General features: G+C 51.7%; 1 protein-coding gene across 1 annotated transcript; it reads left to right on the forward strand.

The window, feature by feature from the left end:
* Positions 1-754: 754 nt before the first annotated feature.
* On the forward strand, positions 755-12,229 carry TGM1 (transglutaminase 1; the record flags this gene model as incomplete). Its single annotated transcript, XM_080926664.1, has 14 exons — positions 755-1,079; positions 1,232-1,420; positions 2,309-2,557; positions 2,830-2,948; positions 3,249-3,356; positions 3,676-3,850; positions 4,221-4,359; positions 4,474-4,577; positions 6,274-6,362; positions 6,834-6,987; positions 7,085-7,366; positions 7,530-7,690; positions 8,052-8,188; positions 12,004-12,229. 14 exons carry the CDS (start codon positions 755-757, stop codon positions 12,227-12,229), a joined length of 2,457 nt encoding a protein of 818 aa, XP_080782790.1.

Consider the following 12,229-nt stretch of genomic DNA (forward strand, 5'->3'; position numbering starts at 1 on the left):
TACGTCCAGCCTGTTGGTCCCGTCCCAAACGTCCTGACCTGCTCCACCCGGGCCCGGGACCCGGTGGTGCCATCACCAACATCGCTGCCAGGTGAGAGGCTCCAGCTTATACCTCAGTGCTGAGCCACAGCGGGCCTTCGCTGTCAAGGGACACATAGCCCAAGCCCAGAAAGGACCGATCTCCAGTGCGTACCTGTTGTGGGCTGAGACCCAATTTTCCTGGGGCCAATCTCTGCTTACGCCTGCTGTAGCCTCTCCACAGCCCTGCCTGAAGTTTGCCCTGACGTGAGGAATGTGGAGGCACTCTGCCCCCCTATGCCTCCTACCTGCTTATGGAAAGAACTTTATTAAGAAATAGTCCTAGAAGCTGGACCTCTAAACTGAGAAGCCAGCAGGTGGAGAGACCTATACAGGGTTTGGAGATGGGGACTGCGACAGGTGTTCTCTTGGGAAACTGCATTTCCTCAGATGGATCCTTAAGGGTTTCTCCACTGGATATGTTTTTTGAATATGATTTGAGAGTGTCTATAGGAAGGTGAAGAAAAGGTTTTTCTCTGCAGTATGAGGTACTTTTTCTGGGTGACTGAATAGGGTCTTTGGGGCATCTCAGGGTTAGAGTGAGATTATCCCAGTACTAGCTGGTACTGAAGCAATTTTCTCTGGGTAGAGTTTCTGGGTGGGTGGAAAGAGCATCCCAGGCACGGGAGATCTGAGTGGATGAGCACCCTCTCTCTGTCTCTTCCACACAGGCACAATGGAAGGTCCTCGCTCAGATGTGGGCCGCTGGGGTGGGAGCCCCTGGCAGCCCCCTACCACACCATCGCCAGAGCCAGAGCCAGAGCCGGACAGACGCTCGCGCTCCCGCCGAGGAGGAGGCCGCTCCTTCTGGGCTCGTTGTTGCAGCTGCTGCTCGTGCGGGAACAGAGCTGATGATGACTGGGGACCCGAACCTTCTGGCTCCAGAAGCCGAGGGACCAGCTCCCGGGGTGGGGACTCTCGGGGTAGGGACTCTCGGGGTGGCCGAAGACCCGAGTCTCGGGGCGGTGGTGTGAATGCAGCTGGAGATGGCACCATCCGAGGTGAGACTACACACCTTGCACACCTTAGCTTAGAGCGGAGCGTGTACCGAGCCCAAGATTTATCCTGGCATCTCTAAAGGGGCCGAAATACTTCTGAGGAGGGTCTAGGCTCCTTGTGGACTCTTCCCTGACCCAGAGGTGTGGTTTTACAGAGGGAATGCTGGTTGTGACTGGTGTGGATCTGCTGTGCTCACGATCAGACCAGAACCGCCGAGAGCACCACACGGATGAGTTTGAGTACGATGAGTTGATAGTGCGCCGTGGGCAGCCCTTCCATATGATCCTTTTCCTGAACCGGGAATATGAGTCCTCTGACCGAATTGCCCTTGAGCTTCTCATCGGTGAGTGGGGCTTGGAATGGGAAGGGTGAAGCCCCCAGACTTGCTGAAGGGCTGGTGTTAGGTTAGAGAGGTCTTCAGGCTCCTCCCTGGTACCCCTCACCTCTACTAAGAGGCTGGTGCCGGACCGATAGTGCCCCTAGTGGTGCTCACAGGAAGGACGTGGTGCTGCAGTTTCCTCAAGCCTCCAAGAGCAACTGTCTCACAGTGCTTTCTCACTGGGCTGGCCTCAGTGTCTCCTATGTGCCCTTCTTTCTGGGTCTTTCTGGTTCATTCCCCTGACCCCCACGTACCAATCAATCTCTCTGCCTCTCTCTCTATCACATGGCCCAAGGCAGGTGCCTCCCTCACCAAGTTGCCTGGTGGCCGTTGACTGCCCAGGCTGGTGATTATGCAGCTGCCGGGGGCGGGTGACTCTTCTAACCCTCTGATTACAGCCCAGCCATGCACACCCCAGCCTCTAATTTCCCAGGTACCCCTACTACTTCCAGAAATGCTCTGGGCTCTAGAAGCTGTGACCCCAGGGAGCCACTCTGCCCTTTAGTAACTGCAGTGTTCTTTCCTATAGGGCAAATGGACTTTGCTCAGTTCCCCCTCAGTCCCGTAGGACAGTAGGTGACAGTGGCCTCAGTATCCCCTCCCTACTTGAGTTCATTGTCAGGGGAACAGGTTTGGGATGTTGGACTGGGGTTCTGCCCTGACACGTAGGAGAGCATGGGGCGGCCACCAAGCCACTCTGAGGAAGATTGTCACAGACTGATGTGGTAACCATACTTAGGGACACAAAAATTGGCTCACAGACATTTTGGGTGGGGTGGAAAGAAGTCTTAGTCTCTCTCCCACTTCCAGATAAACTCTCTCACTGCCTAATTGCTGATCTTGTTACTCTAGGAAACAATCCCGAGGTGGGCAAGGGCACTCATGTGATCATCCCAGTGGGTAAGGGAGGCAGTGGTGGCTGGAAGGCCCAAGTGACCAGGACCAATGGACACAACCTAAACCTGCGCGTCCACACCTCCCCTAATGCCATCATTGGCAAGTTTCAATTCACCGTCCGCACTCGCTCAGAGGCTGGAGAGTTCCAGTTGCCCTTTGACCCCCACAATGAGATCTACATCCTCTTCAATCCCTGGTGCCCAGGTAAGCCAAGTGGGGTCAAGAGCAGAGGACAAGGTGGGCCAGGGTTTCCTTTCCCGAGATCCAGGTGGGTGTCTGATGGGTGTCTGCATCATAGGAAAAGACAACCTCCCATTGTCCAGGAGAGGAGACTGAGGCCTCACTTATGACAAAGGGTGCTGGCCACAGCCGGTCTTTCTCACCATCCCTCCTTAGGGCAGTCTGTGTTTCCCCCTGTGGGTATGAGTTCTGCGGACCTGGATAGGATCTGCAGTTTGTTTTCTTGGGGGGTACAGAGGACATAGTGTATGTGGACCATGAAGACTGGCGGCAAGAATATGTGCTTAATGAGTCTGGAAGGATCTACTATGGGACAGAAGCACAGATCGGTGAACGGACCTGGAATTATGGCCAGGTATGACTGGGCTCAGTTTTCTGTCTGTCTGTCTGTCTGTCTGTCTGTCTGTCTCTCCTTCTGATTTCTCTGTGTAGTGTTGGCTGTCCTGGAACTCACTCTGTGGACCAGGCTGGCCTCGAATTTACCGAGATCCACCTGCCTTTGACTCCTGAGTGCTGGGATTAAAGGAGTGGCCGCCACTGGTCTTGTGCACTTACTAAAGGGAGATAGAAATGAGGGACGTGACGTACTGACACTAGCTGGTGGTTTGAGCATCCCTCGAGGAGCTGTCGCTACCTCTGCCCTTCTGCTTTCCAGTTTGACCATGGGGTGCTGGATGCCTGCCTGTACATCCTGGACCGGAGGGGAATGCCATATGGAGGCCGTGGGGATCCAGTCAGTGTCTCTCGGGTCATCTCTGCCATGGTGCGTACCCCTGTACCTCTAATCCCTTTCTGTCTTCCTGCCCTGCCCTTTATGGTTTTCCTATCCCTGTCCCTGAAGACCATATTGAGGGAAAGGGTTCTCACCCCTTATCTTTCCTCCTTTGCCTGCACCCCACTCCACCTTTTATTGTTTCTTTCCGGGCTCCTTTGGAATGTAAGGCCAAACCCCAAACTTGGCACGCCCAGTGTTCACATTCCAGTGTTGCAGCAGATGGGTTGGGGCAGGGTTAGGGGCTGGGGATTGCAGAAGGTCCTGAGCAGCTCCCCCAATCCAGCCACGCCCCATCTTTCCTGGGCAGGTGAACTCTCTGGATGACAATGGAGTTCTGATTGGGAACTGGACTGGCGACTACTCTCGAGGCACTAACCCCTCAGCGTGGGTGGGCAGTGTGGAGATCCTGCTTAGCTACCTACGCACCGGCTATTCCGTCCCCTACGGCCAATGCTGGGTCTTTGCTGGTGTGACCACCACAGGTAGTAAGAGGGAATAGGCCAGGAATAGCCTGGCCTCTGGAGGGAAGGGTTCTGTTTCTGCCCAGCCCAGCTATGGCTACAGGATAGGGTGCCACTAAGGGCGGATGATAGCATGGCCTTAATTATCATTAATTAGTGTCAGCAACTGAGAGAGGTCTAAGGGAGAGAAAGAAAAAGCAACAGTCAGGGTCTGTACCAAGCAGGTGGCTTTGTAACCCACACTGCTTTGCAGCCCAAGGCCACCAGGGTCTTCTGACCCCTAACTCTGGTGGTCCCTCCGAACTTGGCAAACTCGGTGCCCTTTTCTTCCTGCGGATGCCACACCCACAGCCAACCTCCGCCCCAGCCATTAACCCTGGCTCCTCCACAGTGCTCCGATGCCTGGGCCTTGCGACCCGTACCGTCACCAACTTCAACTCTGCTCACGACACAGACACATCCCTCACTATGGACATTTACTTTGATGAGAACATGAAACCACTCGAACATCTGAACCATGATTCTGTTTGGTGAGCACGGGGCGAGGGGTGGCCCGCCATGGGCCCTAACGGCATGGTAGGGATGCGTGCTGGGAGGACCTGAATGGGAACCTCGGGCCCAGAGCTCCCTCCTTGCCCCTCTAGGAACTTCCATGTCTGGAATGACTGCTGGATGAAGAGGCCAGATCTTCCCTCAGGCTTTGACGGGTGGCAGGTTGTGGATGCCACACCCCAGGAGACCAGCAGTGGTAAGGCAGGCCTCGCCCAGACCCTGTTTGGGACATCTCCTCCAACTCCTGTTAGCCCAGGATGTAGCTGGAGAGTTCTTTGTATGGATTTATCAATGAAACCACCATGAAGCCATTAGTTTATTTTCCTCTCTTTAGCTACTTGACTTAATTCTATTTTATAATTTGTAATGATTAATATACTGATGGTTCAAAAGTTAAAAGAGATTCAAGAATATTCAGTAAGAGGCTTCCTTCTCCTGATAAGGTTATTATTCATGTGTTCATGGTTATTCCTTTTGTTTGTCAAGACAGGGTTTCTCTGTGTAGCCCTGGCTGTCCTGGAACTCACTCTGTAGAACAGTCTGGCCTCGAACTCACAGAGATCCACCTTTCTCTGCCTCCTAAGTACTGGGATTAAAGGTCATACCACCACCACCCAGTTCTTACTTGCTTTTGTCTTATATAGCCCAGATATAGTTAGTTAAAAGATACACACACACATACACACACACAGACACACAGAGAGACAGAGTTATAAGTAATAAATGCATGAATGAATGGGAAAAATTATTAAATTGAGTAAGATAAAATATAAAAGTTCCTTATTCTCTCTTAGATGTCTTCAAAGTAAATTTCTATTCTGTGGGGTTCCCACCCAAAATCTTACCCTCAAACTGATCCATCAGAATGTCTAACAACAGGATTTAGTAGTATGTATGTATTTCTTCCCAGAGCTGCTTTTGAACCTGGGGCCTTGAGTATGCTCAGCATCCATTTTTCAATTTCTATTTCAAAAGTTCCCCAGGGAAATTTTAAGGCCTGACTTACAGTCTTCTGGCCATTTCCAAGATCCCGCCCAGACAATCATCTATGTAAAGGGTGTCCTGGTTTGCATGGCTTAGCAGCCATGCTTGCAGTGGACTGGAAGAGTTGATCTCTGGTCCAGCTCTAAGAAGTAATGGGATAGGTGTCAGGCAGAGCCCTGACAGGATGGCCAGGGGGCTTCAGTCTACCAGGATTACTTCTTAAATGAGTGATATCAGCAAGGAGGCACCTTTGTGTTTTGTATTCTTGTGTAGAATACTGTGTGCTTGCATGTGTGCATGCACCACAGACCATATGGTGGAGTTGGGATGAATGAATGGACACCATATATCATGTAGCATGCCTATAACATCACAGATGTTCAGTGAGGAGAAGCTTTTCCAGCTGTCTCATAAGATCCTGCCATCCATCGCACTGGCTGAGTCTGTTTCCCCATCTGTAAAAGGAGGCCAGAGCGTTAGGTGCTAAGATTCTTTCCTGTTGGATAGCCCTCACTTCCTGTTTACACATCCTGTCCCAGCCTGCCCACTTCAGCCAGCTTGTCCATCCTCTCTTCTTGCCCACCACCCTTCTCACTTCCCTGTCAGGAAATAGAGCATGCTGCAAAGCTGGGGTGTTTCTGAAGGAGCAATGGAGCTACGGCTGCTCTCTCAGCCAACCGGAACCATTATAGGCCCCGAACTGATCGTGCTGAGAGGTTGGGGGAAGGCTGTCCTGTACTCTGGACAGTGAAGCCTAACAGTGCAGAGAATGTGCTGGCTGTCCACAGGCCCCTCCCACTCCCACCCTGCCCTCTGGGTGGCTGCTGTTGGAGCTTTGTGTGGCCTCTGACTGGAGGACAAGGGCTCCCACTGATCTTCTTAGACCTGTCATCTGCTTCACTCCCTAGGCATCTTCTGCTGTGGCCCCTGTTCCGTGGAGTCCATCAAAAATGGCTTAGTCTACATGAAGTATGACACACCTTTCATTTTTGCAGAGGTGAGGGCTGGGCTCTGGGTGCCTCCTCCTCTAGCAAACAGCCTGAGGTGACCAGAGGCTTGACTTCAGTGCTGAGCACTCTGGTCTTGACTTCCCCGCTGACTGACTAGCTGTGTAACCTCAGGCAGGCCACTCATTCGAGAGTCTTGGTTTCCTCAACTGTAAAGAGGGGATAATAATGGCTGCCTTGCTTCCTGTCCTCGGGATCAAAAGAGATAATGGATACGGGGCTGCTTCATTAGTTGTGAAGCAAGCAAATAGGCACAAGGAATTACTGTTATTAATGTCAAGATGGGCTACAAGGAGCCTCGTAGACAAGCTTCCTCCCCTGCTTTCAGACTGTGGCAGGTTCAGCTTGGAAACTCTCTCAGTTGGGCCCTGCCTGCAGCGCCTGGGGTTGAGGGAAGGCACCGGGGTCTCGCTCGCCTGTCTTCCTGGCCCTTCAGTCCTGCTACTCTTTGCTCACCACAGGTAAATAGTGACAAGGTTTACTGGCAGCGGCAGGATGATGGCAGCTTCAAGATTGTGTATGTGGAAGAGAAAGCCATTGGCACACTCATTGTCACAAAGGCAATCAACTCCAACATGCGAGAGGACATCACCCACATCTATAAGCACCCAGAAGGTAACGTTCTCCCGGCGCAGCCCCAGGCCGAGGGCTCCCACAGAGCAGTTGCCTGTTCCAGCCAGAGCTCAAACTCACCTTTGACCTCAACCCCCAGGCTCAGAAGCAGAGCGGAAGGCTGTGGAAAAGGCTGCAGCCCACGGCAGCAAGCCTAATGTGTATGCCACCCGGGACTCCGCTGAGGATGTGGCAATGCAGGTGGAGGCACAGGATGCTGTGATGGGGCAGGATCTGGCAGTCTCTGTGGTGCTGACCAATCGCGGCAGCAGCCGACGCACCGTCAAGTTGCATCTCTACCTATGCGTCACCTACTACACTGGTGTCTCTGGGCCGACCTTCAAGGAGGCCAAGAAGGAAGTGACATTAGCCCCAGGAGCCTGTAAGTGGACCTTCTCCGGTACTGCCCCTAGACAATGCTCCCAATGGTGTTCCCTCTCCAGCCCTGCCCCTGGGTGCCCAAGTACCATGGCTTTGGAGTCCCTATAGCAACAGGCAGCAGCTCTGGGGAAGAGGCCTGTGATTGCCGTGCATTTTCTTCCCAGCGGACTCTGTGACCATGCCTGTGGCCTACAAGGAGTACAAGCCTCACCTTGTGGACCAGGGGGCAATGTTGCTCAACGTCTCAGGCCATGTCAAGGAGAGTGGGCAGGTACTAGCCAAGCAACACACCTTCCGTTTGCGCACCCCAGACCTCTCTCTGACGGTGAGTACAGCTTTTTGGGACTCATGGGGTGAATAGAGAGCCAGAGCTTGAGGCTCAGGAAAGTCGTGGGCAAGGGGAGAGCTTGAAGCCTGAAACTACCCTGATGAGCCTTTTAGGAGAAGGTTAAGGTCCAGACCTGGCCTTAGTTTCCTCATCAATAAAATGGGTTCTCGGGTCTAGTTCTGTTTCTTACTCAAACTGTAGAAGAGATATGAGTTTCCTCCTCAACTTTTGAGGGGGCTCCTCTGAAGGACAGAACTGTGGGACTTGGCCAGTTTTCGATCCTAACACATTTCTCCCTTGAGTGCAAAGTACGGGCTGGCCAGGGTCTCTGACAAGCGACGGATTTCTGTTTCCTCAGTTACTGGGAGCAGCAGTAGTTGGCCAGGAATGTGAAGTGCAGATCGTGTTCAAGAACCCCCTGCCCATCAACCTTACCAACGTCGTCTTCCGGCTCGAAGGTTCTGGGTTACAGAGACCCAAGGTCCTCAATGTTGGGTGAGTCTGACTTCTCTAACTCTGCCTGCATCCTCCCTTTCACCCAGGCTGCCCTGAGCCTTGGGGTTGCTTGCTTCTCTTTTTTGATCAGGACCCCATAGAGCAGCTTGGGGGCAGCTGGCAGTCTCTAGCGTCTGACGCCCATTCGGTCTGACCAGGGTTCAAGACTTGCTGAGTGCCCAGAGTTGCAAGGTGTCCCTGCCCTGCCTCGCCTGTTAATTAGGGAGCTGGAACTCACAGGGAAAGCATTAGTAAGCCCGTCCCTAACGTCTGCCAAATACAGAAGTGTTGATCGTGCACTTGCGGGAGTATTATCTCATTTGGAGATCATGCCGGCCCTTTAAAGAACATATAGAGACCATCCTATAATTAAAAGGAGAGCTGTGGAACTCCAAAGACTTAGGTTTGAGCCCCTGCCACACTGCTCTTGACGAGGTCTCCTTGGGCAGGTGCCTTCCTGTCTTCTAAGCAGGTGTGGGCTCGCTTGTCCAGTGACGATAACAAAGCCTGGCCATTACGTGCGGCCTCTGGTATAGCTAGTCTCCACTGTTTCCGCCCTCACCCTCACTGGATGGATGGGAAAGCCAGTGATCTCCTCATCCCACAGCTCCGAAGGGCAGGCTTTCTCCTCTTCAGTGCCACACACTACCCTGGGTCTCTGCTGCTGCGTGGTGTGTGCGGTGAGAACTGAGCCCTAATTCTCAGGGACTCAGCTGCTTGGGTCTGATCTCCATCGGGTGAGGCTCTGGACCCAACGAGGGCACACAGCACTTGTGTTCCTGTGCCTGTTGCTGTCACCTGGCACAGATGTGTGTCCCTCGTCTTTCTCGGAAAAAAGCATGGAGGGGAAGAAAGACAGAGGAAGCCAGCTTTCTCCTGAAGGAGTTGGTGTCCTGTTCTAAAACAGGGGCTGTGAGAAGGTGTAAGGTAGAGGACCCTAGCCTTCCTTTCCCTCCATGCCTTTTGCTGTTAGACACTACTTTTGTTGTGAGGCCAAAGAGGAGTTTATTGTCTTGTTCTTTGGCCTAGCCTGGGACTCAGGGGCTGTGACATCACAAAGTAGCACATGATAAACCCTAAACAGGCCTGTAGCAGCTCAGATGACAGGGATGTGCCCTGGGACATTCACACCACAGTGGAAGGAGTCTTCTGTCTTAGGCTCCCTGGATGCATATACCCTTGCCAGGAGCATCAGGCCTGTCTCTCGGGCTGCCCCCTCTAGAAGGAAAGGACTACTGTACTTGGCACGAGAAGAGCTGGCCTCTCTTCTGTGGAGGCTGGCATGGTCTCTGCCTTACATACCCTCATCCTCTCATCTGAGGACTCCAAATTCCAAGATGGGTGTTACTCTGCCTCTCATTACACATCAAAGGCTGTGGTGTGCAGCTCAATTATCCCACAAGGTGTGACACCCCAGCCTGGTGACTGGCCACTAAGTAAACATTCCAGGACTCACTCCTCCAGTTGACTGTGTCACTGGGGAGGCTGGAAGTGCTTGGGAATTTCCCCCAGAACCAGAACCACACACTCTCTAAATCTTTGGTGTCCTGTATCCCTTCTGGAAAGGTGGGTTTGACTTTGGAGACAAAGCAATTACCACTGGGAAGCAAACAAGTAGATGTTAATGTGTCTACCATTTAGAAAGTGTGCATAACACAAAGGAGACATAGTGTGAGAGATGGAGTGGGTGGAGCTGGAGAGGGCGGAGGAGACTGGTCTGGAGTATCTGTCGCCAAGGACAGTTTCATTACCAGTCAGCAGTAAGGGTCAGCTCAGCTTTAGAGCTGACTTGCTCTCAACTTAAACTCAAAAGCGGGAGGGAGCCAGACATGGTGACAATGGCTGTTAGTGCCACCCTTCAGAGGCAGAGACGGGCAGGTCTTTGTAAGCTGGAGGCCAGCCTGGTCTACAGAATAAGTCCAGGACAGTAAGGGCTCTGTTACACAGAAAAACCCTGCCTCCAAAAACCAAACAACAACAATCGATGTTAACAGGGGTCTCGTTTGACCTATAAGAATGAGTCTGGGGAAGATTTTGACATTCCTGCTTTAAAAGTAGATTGCAGGTTTTTTGGTTTTTGTTTTTTTTTTTTTTTTGTTTTTTGTTTTGTTTTGTTTTTTTTGGCGGGGGGCAGAAATAATGTTAGTGGTTGTAATACGAAGGTTAACTTCTGAAACACAACAACTCAATTATGGTAGACTTTTGAAGGCTGCTGTAAGGCTAAGCAACCTTTAACTGTTCATCTGTAGAGAAATGGGAAAAAACTGAGAACACAAATATGTGGCCAGTCAAAGCATAACCTTTTAAATTATAGACTTAATTTTGCTTCCTATTGGACACTTCAGAAACCGTCTTATCCCCTCATCTCACTTTGATTCATGTCTGGATAAGGAACCAGCAGCAAGTGAGGACAAAGAAGTAGCTTGTCTAAAACCTCACAGCTAACTAGTAGACTACTTCTTAAGTCCAGAGAATCCTCCAAGCCGAGTGTTTTGCCTCAAAAAAACACTCATCTTCAAAATTAGAGATGCCAGCTCACTTACCAGGCAGACTACTTCATGGGGTCTAGTGCCAAAAAGGAACCCTGAGGCAGGTGTGGGTTGAATTGGCTATCGGAAGTGCAGGTTTAGGGAGAATCAGACTCCATAAAAATGTTCATACTTAAAACACGAAGTGTGTCAAGTGGGATGGTAAATGCCTGTAGTTGTAGTACTATAATTGAGAGGCAGAGACTCAAGGGTTGAAAGTTCAAGGCTAGCCTAAGCCACATAGTAAATTTGAGTCTAGTCTGAGCTTCATGAGACCGCCTCTTAAAAACACAATAAATAAAAGAATAAAGTATGTAGGTTGAAGGAAATGCCCAGAAAAAGAAAAGATACATTTTCTTGGGGACAGGAGGTGTTGGGGTAAGGTGTGAGCTAGGACTTGGAGATAGAGCTGGGACTGACAGAGCTAGGAGCTCAGGGGAGGCACGGTCAGCCCTGCAGAATTAGACGGAGGTGAGTTTGAGTAAGAAGAGATACTCGGGCTGGTCCACAGGAAGAACGGTGAGGGTGATGCAGCTGTGCCAGGGTGGGAGCTGACTCAGAGTGAGCCTGTATGTCAGGTTAGGGAGTTGACATCTCTTTCAGTAAGTGCCAAGGATGCCAGCCCTTGAGGGATTTAGTTCACTTCCCAGTGAACAGCAGGCTAGGGAAAAGGCGAGAAGAGTCTGAAGAACCTGTGATTCCCAGGGGTGTTTGGGATACAGCTTTAGAGCTCCTGGAGGGAAAGGCACACAGACACAGAGATACGAGAACACAGAACACCTGCCATCTTAAAACTGCTGACTGTCCCTGCTTGGGACAACCTTTGTCCTGGATAACCTTCTGTTAATTCAGTACATGAACTTATTCCTTCTTTGCGAGGACAACTGGACAAATTTCTCTAGCTTGCTATTCTGGCAAAACTGGAAGCATTCGGGATCCCAGTTGGGCCTTGGCCTTGACACCCTAGTGAGATGAGATGCTTGAGACCAGCAGCCGTGGGAAGGAAAGCGGCCCAGGCTACTGTGGAGACCATCCACAGTCTCTGGGTGGGAGAGGAGGGCAGAGGGGATCTGCTGGGGACATTTTTAGTGCAGGGTGTATAGGTGCCATCAAGCTGTGTGGAGGTGGCCTGGGGTGGAGGCTTTGTCCAGGTTGTGGGTGTAGATTCCAGAGGAACCCAGAAATGCCTGTCTGACCTCACCTCTTGTTTTCTTACTGGCCATTCTGGATCAGTCCTTGCTTGACTGTACCCTTGGTCAAGGCTCATGACGCTGTTTCTGTCTACAGGGACATCGGGGGTAATGAGACAGTTACACTGCGCCAGACATTTGTTCCCGTGCGACCAGGCCCCCGACAGCTCATTGCCAGCCTGGACAGTCCACAGCTCTCTCAAGTACATGGTGTCATTCAAGTGGATGTGGCCCCAGCCTCTGGAGGCAGAGGTTTCTCAGATGCCGGAGGTGACAGTCGCTCTGGGGAGAACATACCTATGGCATTTCGAGGTGGAGCTTAG

The sequence above is a fragment of the Micromys minutus genome (genome assembly GCF_963924665.1).
Source record: "Micromys minutus genome assembly, chromosome: 12".
In the NCBI taxonomy this organism is placed as follows: domain Eukaryota; kingdom Metazoa; phylum Chordata; class Mammalia; order Rodentia; family Muridae; genus Micromys; species Micromys minutus.